Source organism: Mya arenaria, chromosome 10 (genome assembly GCF_026914265.1).
Source record: "Mya arenaria isolate MELC-2E11 chromosome 10, ASM2691426v1".
NCBI lineage: Eukaryota > Metazoa > Mollusca > Bivalvia > Myida > Myidae > Mya > Mya arenaria.
In genome coordinates, this window is record NC_069131.1 from 65,002,406 (window position 1) to 65,023,801 (window position 21,396).

At 33.8% G+C, this 21,396-nt stretch overlaps 1 protein-coding gene, 1 long non-coding RNA gene and 2 other non-coding genes across 5 annotated transcripts; 3 read left to right on the forward strand and 1 right to left on the reverse strand.

The window, feature by feature from the left end:
• Positions 1-1,563: 1,563 nt before the first annotated feature.
• Positions 1,564-4,663, forward strand: LOC128205568 (uncharacterized). 2 transcript variants are annotated; one of them, XR_008256280.1, is made up of 5 exons: positions 1,564-1,625; positions 2,421-2,509; positions 2,946-3,021; positions 4,182-4,258; positions 4,491-4,663. It is a non-coding gene; the product is annotated as an uncharacterized LOC128205568 (long non-coding RNA). The 2 variants fall into 2 exon arrangements; XR_008256279.1 differs by lacking the exon at positions 1,564-1,625 and adding an exon at positions 1,953-2,029.
• Positions 4,664-8,667: 4,004 nt separating this feature from the next.
• Positions 8,668-8,749, forward strand: Trnal-caa (transfer RNA leucine (anticodon CAA)). The gene has a single exon. It is a non-coding gene; the product is annotated as a tRNA-Leu (tRNA).
• A 159-nt stretch (positions 8,750-8,908) lies between these two features.
• Trnal-uaa (transfer RNA leucine (anticodon UAA)) lies at positions 8,909-8,990 on the forward strand. The gene has a single exon. It is a non-coding gene; the product is annotated as a tRNA-Leu (tRNA).
• Positions 8,991-11,594: 2,604 nt separating this feature from the next.
• LOC128205567 (lysozyme C, milk isozyme-like) lies at positions 11,595-17,795 on the reverse strand. Its single transcript, XM_052907303.1, has 5 exons — positions 17,765-17,795; positions 17,149-17,229; positions 16,701-16,865; positions 16,403-16,481; positions 11,595-11,828 (listed from the first exon to the last, which is right to left on the reverse strand). The coding sequence occupies exons 1-5, from the start codon at positions 17,766-17,768 to the stop codon at positions 11,771-11,773; spliced, it is 387 nt and encodes a 128-aa protein (XP_052763263.1). The 5' UTR covers positions 17,769-17,795; the 3' UTR covers positions 11,595-11,770.
• Positions 17,796-21,396: the final 3,601 nt, after the last annotated feature.

Genomic DNA, 21,396 nt, shown 5'->3' on the forward strand with positions numbered 1-21,396 from the left:
TAACAATTGCTAATATAACTACTCTGTCCCAATCTCCGTCTTTAGTCTCCACTCAATAGATAGTTGGAGACAACGCATTATTTTTTTCATATTATAAGGCTTGAAATTTGTTACTTGTCATACACATTCTCAAACAATTATGTCCAGTCAAGCATCGACACAGCAAACAACGCCTTGTGAGAACACCAGTGAAAACGAGCAAAAAAGCGAATCTTGTTCTCAGCAACCCATGAATGATATCAATGAATATGAAAAAATGATGGAGATGGCAGAAGATTATTTGCGAGATGCTGAAGAACAAAAATCGAGCGAAATCGAATCCATGCAAGATGACAACCCAGACGGGGCAGCTTGTTATATGAGAAATTGCTGCGTTTGTGACGGTTACTGTTATGATAGTGATAATTTTGAAAACATTGAGACCGTAGACGAGGAAGTAAAAATTGACGAAATTGTATTTTTGTGAGCGAAAACAAGAATTGACATTAGTTTTCAATCCGCTCAAACATGATGATACTTTATTAAGTGCTTTCCGAATGAAAAGGTTCAAACAATTGTTTTGATGTTTTAACTTTGAATAAATGCGTTGAAATGCAATTTGATTGTTTGTTTTATCTCGATTGAAAAATAGAAGCATAGTGACATAGTAGCAAGCACTGTACCTAGCATTGAAGATTGCATGGTCCATGGCTTAAAATAATGCAATGAGTGGAACGAATATAGTTCATATATAAAACTTATCTTTTCTTCTCATGTCATACTTGTCAAAACCTACTGATCTAGTATATACAAATTATGGGTTTCAAGAAAACCATCAAAACGTGTTTAAAGAAGTTGCTAAGAAGGTCTGATGTAAAACAGAAAAATATGGACAGTGTGCAATTGAATGCGAACATTAATATGGCAACTGAAATCCACACGTGCCCGAAACTATATCCATGTTTGATTTGTTTCAACAAGGGGGATGCTGAGAAAACAGAACAGAAAGCCGCAAGCCATCAGTGCCCTGAACTGTATCCCTGTTTGGTGTGTTTGCTGCAAGAAGACTCGTCGAGTGTTGATAAAACTTACAAGGTTGTTGAAAAGCTCAGTAGCAGGGACTTAGAGAGAAATGAGAATCACGAAGCACTTCGCCAGTTCTTCTCCAGGCGTGGGAGACAGTTTGTGCCAAAACGTTGTTAACAATAAATTGAGTGATGAACAGACAATGAATAGTAGCAAAATAAAATGTATGAACTGTTCGTGTTTTATTGTGTTTATCTATAGTAATCTATTTGGAATCACTTAAGCTTCAAGAACAACTATGCTTGCTCATAGTTATCAAACGAGTAATGGTTATATAGTCATATATATGTGCAAATCGCTATGCATAACTCCTCAAAGATACACAGAATGTATCGTAAAATGCTACAAAGTACGATACTTAAGCAAAATAAAACATGAAATAAAGTAAAACAATCACAGAATAATGTTACGATTTTCAGTACAAAATTTACCGTTCAGCAGCAGCTCTCAGCTGATTATTATAAGGGAAAGTGTTGTCTGTCGTATTCACTTGGATACGGTTGAACCATGTAAACAATACTCTTTGTGTGTAAAATTTGGGATATTTTCTGTGTTTGAAGGTACGACCTTGGTAGTTATAGTTTCTATAATGTTTTCGCGATTGAACCAAGCCGGGTTTATGCATATACAAGAGATATAAATGATTTTACGAGGTTTTAAACATTTCCAATTTCAGAAAATATTTCTACTTTCGATTTCGTTTTTCTGAAAGTGAACAAACTTTTTTTTTTCCTAATGTTTAATTTCATAAAACGATACATAATACATAATAAACATAATTTCAATTATTTTTAATGAGTGTATTTTCTTTATTTTCGTAAAAGTTTAAAAAATAAATAAATAATGCAATTCATGGAATGATATGACGTGATATGTATGACGTCATATTGCAGAGTTCTGGCTGTGCGCTGGTCGGCCATCTTGAAAAAAAAATTGTGAAGGTCGTATTTCCAGCTATCCTGCGGTAAATATGAGATGAATGTTTAAAAGTTTTATGCGAAATTGTGTCTAAATATATGATGTATCATATTACCAGCAAGTTTTGTCAATGTATCTATTGAATTCCATAAAAACTTCTGTCAAAAGAAATTGCTCCCAGCTCGTTTTAAAATGTTTCGAACATTCTCGAAGCCGATTTTAGAAACTTTAATTCTCGGCTAGATATGTTGAAAAACAAAGTAAGCAGTGTTAATTCATATCTCTTGTCTTGTTTTTGTCACATTTTAAGTGATTTCAACTTTGTTTAGGGACCAAACTGGCAGAAATACGAAATGGCAAATCATGCAAGATTGATAAATATCTTCTTCTATTTGTTTGTTTGAAAAATATGTTGAAAATTATTTTTTTCAAACCAGAGACGGCAGTTCAGATGCAGTCGTCCTGTGTGTCAGAAAGCTGGTGATCAAAATGGTTGAAGGCAGTACCCAAGAAAGTACATTTACAAGTAAGTAAAATCACTGAAAATTAATTCCATGAATTGAACTGTCATATCATAATCTCAGTGCTTAGTCTGTTTGGAAATATGCTTGGAATAATTTTTATAAACTGATAATTTATCTAATAACAGACACTGTGTTTGATTTATTACATTGAACTGCTATTAGATAAATTTTCAGTTTGTGTTTGATATCTACCAATGCCATAAATGCATAATTTTGTTCCTGTTGTGAATGATAAGAAATGTTGGGAACATAATACCTTCTGCATGTGAACAGTTTTTCTGTTTCTGTTTGTATGTAGGAAGTATTTTGTTTTCAGGATTATTTCAACATTGTTGATGTGGATGAAATGTGCACTTAGCCATGCTTTTAATGGAATGAAAAATGTAAAAAACTAACAAGCAATATGTGCAGTTTTGTTGATAAAATGTTTTGTTTCAGAGTTGTGAGCAGTAACCTAGCCTATATAACCTGAAGCTCACCCAATATGCAGTGTGTTCTGCTCTGTCAATAACAAGTAAGTAATTTCACCAAATTTCATCAGAAACAAATCTCAAAGTTACAATGAACAGTAAAGTTAACTCATCTTGGTACTTTGGTATACTGAAACACTGAACCAGCATGATTTGATTTTGCTCTTTGTACTTATTTCACATTATGGTAGCAAAATTACAGCTATGTGTCAGATTCATGACATTTAGCATTTGTCATACATTTCACTCTTTCAGTTGTCAAACCAAATGCTAAGTGTCAAATCCATTCATGATATTTAGCATGTGTCATACATTTCACTATATTATTTGTCAAACCGAAAGATGAATGTCAAATTATTTACACATGCTTAGCAGTTTATCATAAATTTTACTCATTTTATTTGTCAAATCAAAAGATGAATGTCAAATTATTTGAAGATGCTAAGCATCTTATCATACATTTTACTCTCTTTATGACAAATCGACTCACAAATTTAAGCAAACCAGGTGACGATGTACAAATAATTTAGGGTGACGAGCTTTTTGGTTACCTCGCCCGGCCAAACTAAAAGACTTATATATATACTAAAAGTGTTTTTGTTTGGCCGGGCGAGGTAACCAAAAAGCTCGTCACCCTAAATGATTTGTACATCGTCACCTGGTTTGCTTAAATTTGTGAGTCAACTAAATCGTTCTAAATTCAATGTAAAAAAAAGTTTCATAAGGGGGGTACTCAGCGTGAAAAAACTACATCGCTTAAACGCAAATGCGCTTTGGTAGGTATATAGCTAAAAAACGAATGCGCTATGGTGAAAATCCAAAGTCAAAAATTTTGAAAAAAATGAAAAGTTGTCAAATAAATCATAATTTTAAGCACATTGTTAGTGTTCTGCTCTGTCATTTGTAAATCAAAACTGAGAGAATGGTTAATATGTTTTGAGACAAAGCATTTACAACTCACTGCAAATATTCTTTGGTGGTCAAAGACTTAATAGAAGTTAATTAGCCAGTGTTCATATTTAGTAAATGAAAATTAGTGAGTTGAAGCTTATATTGTTAAATTTTATTGTATATCATCTGGCAGGGAAAACAAGATCATTTAAGATTCATGTTTTTGGTGGCAAACAAATTGAAAAAGTATTGTTCTTATTTTACTCACTCATTGATGTTTTCATTTTTCAACAGAAATGTTTTGTTTTTTCAGCTCTGTATGGCTGGTCTGACCTCAGTGGAAGTTGTTCGTTTAAATGGTTTCGGGACATTGAAGTAAAACAACACGAGGTAAAATACAAAGTGCTTATTTATTTTTTAACTTGTTCATCCAGTAGTATATGATAAAAAGTTTTTTAACTTGTTCATCCAGTATTATATGGTACATACAACAATAATGTAGAATATAAATCACTGAGTTGCGGCTTCTCTGAACAAACATCTGTTCACTTTATGTCCACAGTTTTTTGAGAAACAAACAGGGCATCTGTTTTCCCAGTTTGTAGATTTTCTCGTTTTGCAGAATGTCCCACCAAGAGTGAAGGGCTGCCTGTTTGCTTCAGATTCCCAGTCCTCCTCGCTGATGATTTCTGAAGTCCTTACGCAGTCACCCCAGTCTTCAACCTCAGTTTGTACAGGTGATAATGTTTTTGAACCATAGTTCATTGTCATGTCATTGGAGTTGTTCAGCTGCTCCAGTTCTGACTGTAACTCTGTTTTGTGTACAGCAAGTCTAGCCTCAAGAATGGCAATTCTTTTAATTTTGCGGTTAAGTCTCTCCATTGTACAGATCATAAATTGCTGTAGGTTTCAAGTTTTGTAATGATATTAAGTATGCGTTACATATTAAATATGCACAAAAATAATGCATTCGATCTGCATTTCACAAGTGTAAAACATCACAAATGAATGGTATTTCAATCTACTTTTTTGTCAACCCATATGATATTATTTGTTCATGACATTTAGAAATAGTCATACAATGCAAATTCTTCTAGTACACAATCGCAAATAAATAATTCTTTCAGTTGTCAAACCAAATGCTCAGTGTCAAATCGATTCATGACACTGAGCATTTATCAAACATTTCACTCTATTATTTGTCAAACCAAAAGATGAACGTCAAATTATTTACAGATGCTAAGCAGTTTATCATACATTTCACTTTATTATTTGTCAAACCAAATGCTAAATGTCATGTCTTGAATCGATTCATGATATTTAACATTTGTCATACATTTCACTCTATTATTTGTCAAACCAAAAGATGAATGTCAAATTATATACACATGCTAAGTAGTTTATCATAAATTTTACTCATTTTATTTGTCAAACCAAAATATGAATGTCAAATTATTTGAAGATGCTAAGCATCTTATCATACATTTTACTCTCTTTATGACAAATCGACTCACAAATTTAAGCAAACCAGGTGACGATGTACAACTAATTTAGGGTGACGAGCTTTTTGGTTACCTCGCCCGGCCAAACTAAAAGACATATATATACTAAAAGTGTTTTAGTTTGGTCACGCTACAGGCAATGAAAAATAGGGAGTGGCAACCTCTTTGTATTGCCGTGGTCCGACACTCCACACAGTCTTTACAATGAGAGGGGAAATATAGGCAATCGGATGCTTCTTCCTAAGTGTGCCTTGTCGAGTAACTGCCTTTGGCGTTGCCTTTATTTTCAAATTTGTGAACAAATAAAACTAGGTTAGGACCACATAATAGGGTTACGATGAAAATTAGGTTTCCCTTTTAATGTTTGAAGATAACAGCCACTGGCGTTATACTTCAAAAAATGGCTCGAAATACACATATCACACAAACATTCAACATTTTGTCAGCAGCATTTTTCATTTTTCAAAAAAATACTCAGATGTACAAAAATAATGCAAAACATGAACAACAAATTCACAAATTCTGCTGTGTTGAAATTTAAAAAAATCAAACAAGATTGTATGAAAAAGCTTTTTTATTTTCAAACAATTGAGATATCACAATCATAAGTCATATGTACAAAAATAATGCAACTCTGAATTATAATTTTATGCTCTCAACAAAAAATATGCCTCGGAAATATTGAAAAATTGTGAAAAATTGTGAAAATCTAGAAGTTGACGAGAGTTCTCAAGATTTCAAAAAACGAACTATAGGCTTTATTTCACACAATACTTCATGAAAAAAAAATCAAATCTTCATAATGTTCATAATCTAGAAATTAACGCGTGATCTCAAGATTTCCAAAAAAAATTATAGGCTTCATTTATTCAAAAAAATTATAGGCTCATGCAAATCTTTCAAAAAATTATAGGTTCATGCAAATCTCTCAAAAATTACAGATCTCACAATCATAAGCCATATGCACAAAAAAATGCAGCTAAGTCGATGAAACATGAAAAATTGATATCTTTCTGAGGCTGGCGTTCACACAAGGTCTCATGAAAAAAATCAAATCTTCATAATGTGGAAAAAATTATAGGCTCATGCAAATCTCTCAAAAAATTACAAATCTCACAATCATAAGCTATATGCACAAAAAACACCAAGTCCATGAAACATGAAAAATTGATATTTTACTGAAACTGGCGTTCACACAAGATTTCATGAAAAAATAAAATCTTCATAATGATCAAATTGAACAAATTGACATTTGCAGCAAATCTCACAGATCTCACAATCATAAGCTATATGCACAAATTCCACCAAGTCCATGAAACTTGAAAAAATGATATTTTGCTGAAACTGATTTCACATAATCTTCATAGAAAAACTACTTCATTCACAGATTTCAAAATCTCGAGCCATTTGTACAATAATAATGCGGAATCAAGTGATAATTCTGGAACTATTTCATATGAGCGTATAAATAAAAACGGTAAAAAAATAGTCCTAACCATTTATGCACAATTATAATGCGATGCGCATTAATTTTGGCCATCGGGTATATAAGCTCCACATTTTTCAATATTCGTCATTCCAGTAGCAAGCTCTTAGCTCAGAAGTGCTGTTAGTCTGCTGGGAGCCCAAAGTGGGTTTGAACTTCTCAGATTTCTCCTCGCACTATGAACTTGGTGCATCAGAGATACAGAGAAAATATCTGAGAGGTTTTTTGACCTTCTGGTTTGAACATGAGAACCGTATGTCGCGATACCTCATAGTTTTTCGCTCTTGAGTCTGGCCAGCTCATGTTGTCGATCACTTTGACATCGCCTGACGAATACGATCATTCTCTGTGATAGCCAATAGATCATATACAAAAAGCGATTTTGGCAAGTGATTTGTTATTTGCGTCTGGTAGCATGAGCATAGAAGTATAGCTTCGACGAGATTTGTTTCTCATTGCTCAATATGCTACGGTCTTGGATGCAATGCAATGATTTTGTCAACTTCGCAAAAACATTTTGGCAAAAGTAAAATTTGAGAGGCTACCATGAGTATGGAGGTGTCGTTAGACCAGCTTAGTATTGGTGTAAGGTGATGTACAGTACCAATACTAGGAACCGCTCATGGTCATCATGTCGCGCTACAGGCAATGAAAAATAGGGAGTGGCAACCTCTATGCTCACGAGTACCCCTTTTCTGTACGCTAGTGCATGCATAGAGAGTGGACGAAGCGAATGGGGCGCTAGTCCTAAGTGTGCCCTGTCGAGTAGTTGCCTTTAGCGCTGCCTCAGTTTTTTTCAAAATTCAAAATTCAATCGCTTCTTTGCTCATAAGTTGCGATACATAAAAGGAAATGCTTTCTGAGATTATAGTTAGCATTTCCTGCCTGCAAGTAAAGCGAGCAAATATGCCTCTATGTGCTTAAGAGGTATGATTGAAAGTGAACTCTGTAGCCTTCTCTTAGATCAAAAGAGAAATAAGTCTACGAGTTTTCGAGCCTAGCTTGTGGTTGAGGTACTTGAAGTTGATCGCAGAAATCCCTTCTTTGATCGGACTATGCGGCTGAGGCACTCGATTCTTGCCCCAGTACAGGCCTTCTTGTATCAGATATCACTAGTTCGGCGTTGTACCTACAACGAGTCAGCAATACCCCGTTTGTTACACCCGAGTAGTCCAGCACTCTACATTATAGGTGTAACAAATTGTAGAAGGTCGCCTGGAAGGCCTCTAATGGGTGCTGATTTTGCGTAGTGTATGACACTAGGAAAATAGGTTTCTGGCTCAGAGTTACCATTTTCCGATCTTGTTTGTGCGGTGGGTAACCTGACCAATGCCAGTCACAAGTCTGGATGAAAAACAGGGAGTGACCACATTGCATAAAGTTACTTTTCACATTGAATGTTTGACATTATAACAATTGTAAACATTTGCTTGTGTTTGATTTCATGAAAACAATTGTGTATAATTATGTATATTGATATGTTTGCAATGTTATGAATACTATGCATGTTTGTACTTTGTAATCTGCTTACATTTTGAATAAAACATAAACTGAAATTAGAAGCATTAGTTGTATATGAGAAATTTTCAATAGTTATGCAACGATTGAGTGAAACAAAATTTAAGCATCATGAAGACTTTCGTCTTTTGAAATGCTTCAAACTGCAAAGCTCACTTCACTTTCACGTGAAAGCAATTTTTAAATTTCATCTCATATTTTTCAAAATCTTCAAACATAAGAAAAAACTCATGTTTCCTTTGCATTATAATTTCAAGCTCTTATAATCTTCACTTCTCAGCTCATTTGCACCAAGTACGGTGGCCGAGTGGTTAAGGCGTTGGACTCAAGTTCCAATGGACGATGTCCGCGTGGATTCGAACCCCACCCGTACTAATACTTTTGCATTGAAGTTCCATTTAAGGCAATTGTCCATTCGACTAAGCGTAACTGCAAAGTTTTGTAAGGAATACATGAGCAATTTGGCAGATCGTATGGCCTTTGCAGTATAATTTCAAGCTCTTATAATCTTCTCTTCTCAGCTCATTTGTACCAAGAACGGTGGCCGAGTGGTTAAGGCGTTGGACTTAAGTTCCAATGGACGATGTCCGCGTGGGTTCGAACCCCACCCGTACTAATATATTTTGCATTTTGGCTGACATGCGATTAGTATCCAAGATATTTCGTAATTTGGCATCACCTCAGCATGAAAGAAGAAACGCGACAAGAGTTGCAACTACAAAACGATGAAAAAAACATTTGTCAAATTTGTGTTACGGACAAAAAGTGTATTGTGTTTACGCCTTGTGACCATTTGACTTGTCATGCATGTTCAATCAAAACTAGTAAATGTCACATTTGTAGATCGGCTATTGTTGGAAAATATCTTATGAATAAATCATAAACAATTATTTGTATTTTTGCTTTCTGTTTATTTCATTTACATAGAAAGGTGAACTGTGTTAATCACTCAAACACTACCAGTTCTGATTTACACAGCTATGCTGTAGACAGCCGCAATACGCTAGTTAGCTCAAATTTCTAACATTGGTAAGCAAAGTTGACGAATGCAAGTTCCAGAAATAATGTATACGCTTTTGAGAGCACTACAAACTATATACAGCGGTGACTGTACTATTCACACTTCACTTACTATGACAAAACGATATACTGACATCGTTGGGTTTGCTGGACTACAGTACAATGATTATTTCAAAAGGTTCTGTTGGGAATGCCAATTGTGTTGTGCTGGAGTCTTAACGTTAGAACCTTGTCAACGACATGAGATTTTGAACATTTTCCCTCCAGCTGGCTACTGCCAATACTGTTTTCGATATGTGTGGTACTGTAATGATTGTAAGGCTGATGGAACGCCACCAAAAGTGCGAATGAGAAACTATTGTTTGTCATGTTTCTTCCACCGATTTGAAAATCTGGCAATCTTGGCCGGCTAACCCTGACGTGGTTGAAGAAAGTTTTCGATTGATTGTGACAATTATCTTGTTTCACAAAATAACAAATAAAAACTTGAAATAAATTACTTTGTTTTGTATCTGATACCAAGACGCTCATTTTTTTCTCTGATGATTTTCAATTTTCATTTTCAATTTTCATTTTCAATTTTTATTCTCAATTTTCATTTTCAATTTTCATTCTCAATTTTCATTCTAAATTTTCATTCTCAATTTTCACATTCGTCATTTTCATTTTCACCCTCGTGGGACTAAACCCACTCACCGCCGATATCGGGTTGTATGATTATATCTACTGTTGCAAAAAAGACTACCAGTAGCAGAGTAGTTCGTTAGCAGTAGTATTGCTCGAACAGAGGTATTTCACGGTTTTTTACTGTAATGAATTTCATCCATTGAATTATAAAATAATACAGTTTATGTTAAATAATTTCAGTGTTCATCGATATCGTACTCGCAAGCACACAAATTTTATATACATTGGTTTCAATTTTGATATTTGGCAACTAAAAATTTAATCTCGCCTGTCAATCTGGCCCCATTTTTCAGGTTCAATTAAAAATTAAGAAAAACACTATTTGTTCTTTCCGAGCTACTAATAAATTGTAATTGAGAGATTTGTCATAAAAATCACCTGTACAAGGTGGTCATTTTGAGCAGTGTATGTTATAACTTTAATGATAAGTATTTTGAAACAAATTTTCTGTTTATATCATTAAGCTGTCAAATGTGAAATTAGGTTGTCCGGTAGTGCACTCCATTCGCACCAAGGCCATTCGGGATCAAATCCCAGTCTGGGCGTTTATGAGTTGTGTTCGTGTTCACCAAGCCGCGCAAGTGGGTTTTTACGGGATACATCGGTATACCCTAACACATATGACCACACTCTCGCGCAACATCGTGTCAACGAGAGATACTTAGCAGTTTATAAACTTTTCATAAAGTTGACGTTAGATAAAGTAAGTTTAAACTGAATACGAACGTAAAGTTTACACATACGTATTTATTTCAAAACGGTAGGTAAAACAAATCCAAGTTTCCGACTTTTAGTTGTTGTTGACCATTTCGTTGATTACAATAAACCAAAATGGTATGATAAGCATTCGAGACTTGTTTTGCTGTTTTGGACTTTAGAAAAAAAAGGACGGATAATAAGTATTATAAAAATTATTGTCCCTACACTACCTAGCATTGTCGAGACCGTGACCTTAATCTCAGATGTTTTTGTTTAGGCCTAAGTCTCCAAAGTTCCAAAACAGTCAACTCATCATCGTAACTAAACGTTATCTGTCATGTGTTGTTTACGTGGAAAATGTGGAGCAGTCACGTTGCACAATTGTATCAAAAAAACGGTCTCTAACATTTTGAAATTTGATTTGAACTTTCTAAAGTCTGATTTGAATGAGAGGCAAAAATTAACAGTCATGTGCTTCAACATAAATGTCATATGTTAAGCTATATTGAAATACGAATAAAACCCAGCCGAGCCATTTAAAGCCCATTTCATTTTCAATAAAACGACATCTAATTTCCACATAAACAACATCATTTTTATTAACATTATATTTATTATTGCACATATATAAAACAACATAGGCAAGTTATTTTTTTATAATTCGGACAGTTAACACCATATGCTTTAGGCTCTTAATAAAACATAATAGTTTAAGACTTTATCAATATGAGATAGATGATATTATTGCAAGATCAAATCTATTATTATCTATCATGCATTATAGAAGTATTCTTCGAATAGTTGTTTTGTCAGAGGGTTAGTAATAATATTTTACAATATTTTCACACCAACTTAAAAACATCAATGATGTATGATTTTCTTTATAAAAGTCTTATGTTTGTCACGTGTTTTCACACAGCAGTCGCGTCCTTGTGTTGGGCATTCGATTTTTAACAAAACACTGAACGGCCGCAATCCCATAGGAATCTACTAGCACTCCGAAAGGTACCTACTTGTGACACGCCGACAACGCGCCCTGTAAGCATACCTGAAACATTGATTTTGATATGTGTTGATAACTATCAGTTGAAATGAAACAACGACGTCATTTTCGAATATCATGCATAAACTAAAATATTATTTATGCAGCTTATTATATAAGTATCTATCATGTGTTTCCGATACGGAGAGAATAATCCGACCCGAGGGCACTCGCGTAAGCCGGTAACGAGGCTTGCCGAGTTACCGGCCACGCAGCGTGCCCGAGGGTCGGATTTTTCGATCTGTACCGGAATAACATGATTGTTTTTTTTTCTTGCATATCTAAAATTATCAATTTGTTGGAAAAACTGACGTAGAAAACGCACTTTTGTTAAATTCACCAAAAAGTGCGTGCGACGTTGTTAACTGACGTCATAAAGCTTAGTAATTTTAAATAACTAGAACTCGCGTATTTTACCATTATTTTATTTTCAATTTTAATTTAAAGTCTTGCATACATATATATTTTATTGGGCTTTATTGAAATGGCATAAAAAATCATAAACCATGCAATACAAAAAATAAAATGTGGCGCATTGTTGCGCGTGACTCATCTTAAATGGGGGGGTGTAAGATGGGGTTTTCAAGCACTGGTCACATGACCAGAAACACATGTCCGGTATGCAAGAATATCTTATCTTATCTTGTTTTCTGCTGATCTGATATTATTTTACGATCATCTCCTCTAATTATCGTATTATCTACTCAAACTATCGTCTTATCTACTCAAGTGATATGAATACGGGTGCTACTATATTTAGTAACAGAAATGGAAAGCGTTTGGGACCATTATCCGACCTTGAAAGTGTATCGCCGCCATATTGGATTTACTTTCATCGTTTAAAAGAAAGAAATACTCAATATGTATGCAAAACATAATGTGGAAAGTTCTGTTAACCTTACAATTGAAGTCATATTGAAGGGAAATTAAGCTGGTATTTATAGTCTTCGAACATCGTTTAAATTAACAACATAATTATGTTAAGTTTAAAATAATTTTGGTTTGAAATATAAAGAACTGTAATATAAAGATTGATCCACATGAAATGAGTATCCATTATTAAACTTGAAGTTAACCGAAACCAATACCTGACTATTCCGTTACGTAGTGCTTATGGACCAATGAAAATAAACAGCGCCTTTAAATAATGTGTAATTCTTTTAAGTATAATGCTTTAAATACATATATGTAACTTTATAGAACCTCAGTCTAAAGTGATACTCGTATTTAAAATCAAAACATATACATGTATAACAAACATATATTTTTAGTGATAAACCTTTAACTATTTACTAAATAATGCATTTATGGAAAATATTAATTACTGATAACAAGATTGTAACCGAGTATTAAATAGCTGAAAACGCATAAATGACTGGTTGATCATAAAGATTTACAGAGATCAACTATCGTCTCATAAGGTAGAAATACGGTGTTTTCTGCACCTTTCTTTCAAATTAAACACGGTATCCTTTAAAAGAAGTATTGTTTTCTATATGTATTCATCTTTTTCGGTAAATTAAACAATTGTATTAATCGTGGTACATCTTTGAGCTTAAGATTGCAATACTTAGTACAAAAGCTAACCGCCATCTCAGCTGGGACCACATATGTTTAAGCTTTTTTGTTCGTTTCTTTAAAATGACAATTATGTTATTTTTAATAAATTAATGTTTATGGTCCTCATATAATAATTAAATTTAGTTACTAGCTACAATATTCCAGGGGGTTGATATATATTAACAAAAAGGCCTTTAAATATATGTTTAGGAAAACCCGACCTTACCTGGAAAAACAACTCGACCCTACAGTTTATTTTATAAAAAATGAATAGATAGTAGCGGTTGACCCTTTCATTGATTTCAATTAAAAACATTAAGTAGTGATTATATAAAACACAGTAAACCCACATACAAGACGTGCTTTGCTGTTTGACTGATAATAATTATTATAAAAAGATATCCCTACCCTACCTTTCATTGTTGAGACCATTGCCCTAATCTCAGATTATTTAGTTTAGGCCTATCTCTCAAAACTTACAAAAGAATCAGCATTCTGCCAACTTGTCATCGTTACTAAATCGTCACCTTAGCGCAATAACTCAATATCTGCATAATTATAGAAATAGAAGCAGATACTGAGTTCTTTCATTAAACTGACGAAATGTTATCTTCTACGTATGTCTTATTTACGTGGAAAGATATAGAACAGTCCCGTTGCACAATTGTATTAGAAAACCGGCCTGCAGCATTTTGATTTTTTTATTGAACTTTCTAAAGTCTGATTTGAATGAAGGGGGAAAAGCAAACAGTCATGTGCTTCAACATAATTGTCATTTGTTCGGCTATATTGAAACACGAATAAAACCCAATCATTTAAGGCATTTAAAGTCCTTTTCATTTTCAATAAAACGACAATTTAAACATAAACAACATCATTTTTATTCAAATTATATTTATAAATTGTACATATAGAAAACAACTTAGGCAATTTCTTTTTTATAATTCGGGCTATTAACGCGATACGCTTTAGTGTTTCCTTAAAAGTTGTTCGTAAGTGAAAGCAGTGTGATTACCTAATAAAAACATAATATTTAGTCCGTCATTGCAGATTTTCAGAATTTGCTTCAGTGCATTTTAGTGCAAGAAAGGATTATAAATAATTTTTTCGCCTCCAACTTCTTTGGCTTATAGAGTTTAACAAATCTAAGAACCACTCTTGTTCTAATGATATGTTTAGGATTTAACGGGACTTGACACCAGATGGTCAAAAAAATCGGCAAATACAGATTTCCTCAAACCAAGCCTAGACTTGTCAAAGCGAGCTAGTAAAAGACTGACAATACATCATTTTACATGACTAAAAAACGCAGCAGTCATGTTGATGTCTCATCTGAGTTTCCACGTTTAAAAATAGTGCATAATGGTTTCCCATATCTGCTTATGAGTACATATAAATATACCGATGCTTTTTTTAAACTTATTCATATGTACGGGATAGACAACCCCAGTAAATTTCGAAATGGAAAAATGCGAAACATGAATGTGTAGTAAGCAATGTGATACATCAGTCGGTAAGACGAAATGCATTGTACAAACTTCATCAGTTCTAAATAAGCTATTGACAATTTTCCTTCTTGCAGTTGGGTCATCTGCTGCCTAGTCCCTATTTTCATATAAATATACTGCCACTGGATTGAAACCTAAATAAGTCGTGAAGACGAGCACCATTGCCATTTCCAAATACACATATCATGCGCAAACCCTTTGATTACCTCAAGGTCATTATTACACACATTTTCCCGAAAGCATGTTCCAAGTAAACCAACAATTGGCAGGTGTGAACATTTTCGCAAGTTTTAAAAAATTGAAAAGGTGTGAAGAAACTATTTTCAACGTTAACGTTTGATTGCTTATACTTGATATGGGCATTGAGAAGATAATTGTGAAAGTCGAGCAATCGCAGGTTTACTGTACTACGTAATTTAAATGTTATATTATAGTCATTCGAGGAGATACAATGATCTTTTTATGATTACATTTAAATATTTTAGGAGATACTTCGTTCTTTTAATAAGTAATTACAATGAAACTGGGATCGCTCGAGGACGCCGGGGCCCGAGCTAAAACCTCGCGTGATCAAATGTTTCGAACGCCCCAAGTTTCTATTTAAGTCTGTTATTAAATGACTACAATATATTTTCAAAGTTTGAAGTCGTCATTCCGATTTTTTACATCCGTACCTACTATAAATTGTGCGCTAAATGACTGTCAAATTTTAAATATGAAAATGTAGAAGAAAAAGCAAACTTTAATTTTACAAAAAGCGTTTTTTCTTAACAGGCAAATTTGAAATATGACACTTCCTCTTAAGGCATAAGTCAGATTTAAGTTTCGCAAAATCAAGGATGGATAATTATAATTAGCTCATCTTGTTTTTTTTCGAGGAACTCTTAAATCATAAGAAAGATTCCTTGTTTTCAAAGATTCATATGTTTGACCATTATAACAGTGCTGCATTATTATGTTTACAACTCATTAACGTTTCTCACAATTAAATTCTCGTCATTAATTTCTAAGAATTATCCTCCGAAATGTCCATGCCTATTTAAAATAGCGTTCATGCATAAACGGCTTTAATCGTTTTTTCACACCTTATTAAAGTTTTCTTTCATCTGTCATGTTTTACAATTGCTTAATTTTAACAACTGGAAATTGTTTGTTTATTTTGTAAAATGCTTTCGGGGATGTGTGAAAAATGACCTCGAGGTAGTCATAAGGACATAAGTCATTGCGCAATTGGACCGGCAATGCTGCTCGACTCATCGATTATTTTATGTTTCGGTCCAGCGTCAGTATATTTAATACGAATTTAGTAGTAATAATACTCGGGACTAAGCTTCGACCTCGAAACGAGCGCCTGTTCGAGCAACCGCAGTTTTGCTGTATTACCTCAAATGATTGTAATAATCATTTAAAGATCGTAGTATCTCCTTAAATACATGCAATATCACATTAAAATATCGTAGTTTCTCCTTATATTGTAGAATTTTCTCCGTTAAATTAAAAAGGAAAACTTACGAGAAACGGAATCCGTTGTGTTCTCTCTTGAGTTGTTTTATGCAAGCCACGTCGTCACTCAAATCCGTGTTTAGAAAGTCTGGATTTTAAACAAAGATAAATATTAATTGATAGATTAAATTTTCATTCTGTTTGAGTAAAGCATGTAAAATAAAGCCTTCGTCAGAATTTTCGACTGCCTACTATTAGGGATTAATACCAAGCAGGATGTTTTTATGCTTTACATAATACGTTATTTGACCTCATTTCATAGGATTACCTTTCAAGATTCAATGGTAAAGAACCATCAAAATCTTACCGGAACAGGGATGTCCACAACCGTTACGTGTAGATCTACCATCTTCGGGATCGCAGTTCCATTGACTGTTAATCTGAAATATGCCATAGTCCGTCGACGTCCGTCCCTTATTATCATGAATGGCGCTCGTGTCGAAACTTGATTCATATTCAGCCATACATACCCCTATATGATAAGAAAAATATAACGAAAAGGCAATCAACAGTCCTGCAATACGACACACAAGGCAACATTTGTACGCAATTCACAAAACTACAGTTAGTTGCAAGGGGTGTGGCGGAGTAAACCGATGTTTGAGCCCCATAGTTGATCTAGCATTCAGACCCCAATATCACCACACAGATCTTTAGGTAGTTTAAGGAAGGAATACACACATTCAGGTAGGAAGTTTTATAAACATAATAGTATTTCAAAATACTAAATGACGAATGCTGGCACAGGTACTCACATTTGTGCATTTCCTCCTGAGGAACACCTTCGGCAAGCAAATCACGCGCAAGTTCACACTTGCCGTAGATGTAACCAAGGGCTAAAATGTATAAAATGATGTACATTCGCAGTATTTCAATGCATCCACTATTTGTCTAACATATTTGATAATCAAATATTTTTTCTAACTTGCATGTAATTAAACTTGTGCCAGCTCAAACTATCTCTTTTTAGCTCTAGAAATTGAATGTCTGTTTTGCTTTGTGATAACTGTCTACTAAGCTGTCACATTGCCTTGTCAAAAATGGCGAGTCCCATTGCCTTATCGACGATCGAAAGACATATTATATTGCCTTGTCGATAATGACAAATCTACATAAATAATAAGCCTACCAAAAATTATTCTTACCAAAATGTTATAAGATACGACTCTTTCAGAAAATAAAACTATTGTTCTTCAGTGCATGAAACATAAACATAGCAATGAGTTTGATCTTATTTTTAATTTGGTTTTCAAAATTACAAACGAAGTGTCCCAATTTAATGCTATTGTGCGCCCGTTGGAATATTCTAAAGTATTGCTTAAGCATTTAATAGGAGTAGTAGTCGTAATATCAATTTCACTTTTAACTCACCCATATATGGCAGACAAAGAAGCAAGACAGCGACGGAGTGCATCATCCTAACAAGAAATTATTCTTATTTACTCCTTTTTACAGGAATTTCCAATGTCAAAGTACGTGTCAATAAATTTGAGCGTTTTGAGCGGCCTCATAAAAGTCTAAGTTGTTGATGTGTAATGCTAATATAAAGATACAAACTGAATGTTTGAGTTAATTGGTAAACATGAATTGCAAGTACAAAAAATATATCAATAGTTAAAATCGTAATCAATATTAACATTTCTTATTACAAATAATTTGCCAATTAATAATAAAATTCAAAACGTTGATATCAAATTTATGTCCTCAGCATGATAGTATGAAGTTGATTTCATGATAGAATGCGTTTTCTTTTGTCTTGTATATCGTCGAATTCGTTGTCTCACCAACGTACCCGTAAGAGACTCAGTATGCTAATAGCACAGTGGCACAAATATGTGAAATGCAATGTTAATTTCGTTACTAACTGTGTTGTATGATCGAAGCCATCGTTAATCATTTCATACCACAAACCAATCATTAAATTAGTAAAATTAAAAAGAGTACCTGATACTAGTAGCTATTCACGTGTTATCAAGGCAGTAATCGGCACGGTTATGTCAACTGATGATACAGTTTGCTGTTAATATAGGTTCCCTTATCATACGAACAATATTGCTTTATTTCCATATAAGGATATGTTTTGAATAAGCTTTGTTCGAGGTCACCGTTTTTCATGTTTATTGTTATAACAAAAATAGTTTCATGATTTTATACGTAGTAAACAAGTTGTTATTCCAGGCTTGTGTCAGAAATTTACGTCTTCCTTTCTTGGGACACTAGTTTAGTCACATGTTTCAAAAACATCGAAAATTACATGTTTATGTATCCTTATATTTGTATATAGTTATTGCGTTTGAGTTAACATATTGTTAATAACTGAACATTCTTAATCAAGCCTCTGTTCGGATCGATGCTATGGACAATGAATTAAATATGAAAAAGTATTTTACAAATCATAACTTCAAAAGGACATACTATTACAACGATGGCGAAGAGACAAACTCATTTAGAATTATTTCAGCATGCACTAATCAAGAGTATTGAAAACAAACCAATGAATCACTGGATGCAGATCTGTTTCTCAATATGACGTATTAAACAAGAGACTGAGCTAGACGATAAAAATCAATTATTTTGACCGGTGGTCAAATTGACAGGAGGGAGTGTTTAATGACCACAGAACTGTTATCTCAGATGAGTTGTGCCACGAACCTATAAATCACGGACATATAAACCATATTTTAGGTTCTTAGGTTCGTGGCTCTGCTGATATGCTTCAGCTATTTTGAAGCCAACGATGCAGTAACTGAGTAGGACCAGAAATATTTAAACACAACTGAATGTGTGTTTCTTCTCAGATTTGCAATTGCAGTTGTAAGTCTGTAAACACATGCCATTTGTTTGTTGTTGTTGTTGTTGTTGTTGTTGTTGTTGTTATTTTTAAATTATCAACAACGTACATTCATCTTTTAAGCAAAACTCCATCAAATTGAAACAATGTAAAATACAAAAGTAGTTCAGAACGATTTCGAAACTGAAGCACATGTTTCATTTTAATAATACAATGGAAATTACAGCGTAAAGCCCAGAAGTCAAACATTAACGAACACCCTGTTAAGTGTCACAAGGATAAGATATAAAAGAACACACAACACTAAATGAAAACAAACAATACTAAATGAGAACCCACAGTAGTAAATTAGAACACGCAACACTATATACGAACACATAGTACTTAATGATAACATACAATACCAAATAAGAATACAGAGTACGTAATGAGAACAATGAACACTTAATGAGAACGCACAGCATTATATGAGAAGACACAACATCAAATGAGAACACACAGCACCGAATGAGAACACATAACACTAAATGAGAACACACAACATCAAATGAGAACACACGGCACCAAATGAGAACACATAACACTAAATGAGAATACACATCACTGAATGAGAACACACAACACTAAATGAGTTGGCACAACGGCACATACATCAAAAGAGTGCAGATATATCAACATCATATTAAAGAACATTGAGTTTACAGCCTAGTCAGAGAAACAAGAGTTTTATAGGGGATAGATTAGCAATCGAGGACTGAATCTCACATGCAAAAGTGTTTGCAGCTACAATGGTAGTTCTGGGAATATAGTGAACTCATTGAAAGTTTAATGCTAGGACAACTGCATCCAGTGTATTGGTGGTTAATATTGAAAACGTTAAAGAATCAAGAGATGCATTCGCAAAGAGCTGTGTTATCGCACCCTGTTTGGTTTTCCCCAAGTATTCTAAAATTTGGATTTGACTTCTATCTTATGCCACTTATGAATTTGAACACATTTTAGGGGTGATGGCGTACTAATATGCAGCCAATTTGCGCGAGCAGACCATCATAAACTCAATCACTCATAAACACTTATTGTTTCATTAGCATGATTACCTGTAGTTTTCATTACGTTATTAAAATACCAACACTAAATAATTGTTTCACTGCCAAAACATATATAGGGTTGGTAGGTCGGAATTATTATTTTAACTCTAAATTAACTTTTTACATGTTTTACTCTGGGTATATTGACGCATCTAATTCGTGCAAGAAACGACGGGAAATTGTACATCTCCTAAGGAGAAAAATGTCTGCTGACCAGAAAAAACATAAGTGTCCGGTGCAATACCTGGAGAGTGTTTTGTTACGACCAACACAAAACATAACAAAAAGAGCATTTATTCTTCAGAAGATCATACAAAATGGCGAATGTGTACATGTGCATACAAATATATGCAAGTTCATACATTACAGTAAGATAAGTGCCTGCTACCGTAGACAAAGCCTGCAAGCTAACTGTTTTACTCATCAAGTTCAAGTTTAGATTTCTATGATAATGTAATAGTTCGAAGGCCTTGTATATAAACAGTCTAAGACTTAAAACAAAAAAATTTGCATTGATCTACCCAACAGATTTATACACACTAGGATGTTGTCTATAATATCGTAGTATATATCTCACTCTTAGTTCATTATACAATTTTCATTCTGGAAGAAAGTCGTATTCATATTCTAGTTAAGTACGAACAGTGCATATACGATCATTTAAGGAGTCGATTATGGCCTATTCCACTGACCTGTTTCAATGCTTAATCAATGTGAAGCTGCAGTTTCAACACCGGCATTCTAAAAGTAGTAATTATTATTTAATATTTTGAGATATGGTTCAAATCTAATTCCTGAGATATCTTTGTAAAATCTAGCCGTATTAGACTTATCTTATCTACTTTTCTAATCGTGTATGAAATTATCTTTTAACCTTTGCTTCACTAAACACAAAAATAACTTGTTGTAAGGATGCTGTTCCATATCTGTTTATAGCATTCTATAAACCTTTTTATATATTCACCCAGTGTTTAATTATACTCATATATCTGATTGTCTTAAAACTAAGCCTCCCTAACTCTAAGTAAATAAAATCATTTTGTGTCGTGTGTTTGACACCGAGAAGAAGTTTACAGAATTATAAATGAACCCGTTCAACTTAGTTGCCTTGAGAAGATCCCGAG

What these genes read in the sequence shown, in the direction of transcription:
- LOC128205567 (XM_052907303.1), bottom strand. An exon ending in TCAGGAGGAAATGCACAAAT is followed by an intron (nt 16,866 to 17,148) that starts GTGAGTACCTGT and finishes CTTATCATATAG; the next exon opens with GGGTATGTATGGCTGAATAT. An exon ending in TTGTGGACATCCCTGTTCCG is followed by an intron (nt 16,482 to 16,700) that starts GTAAGATTTTGA and finishes TTTAAAATCCAG; the next exon opens with ACTTTCTAAACACGGATTTG.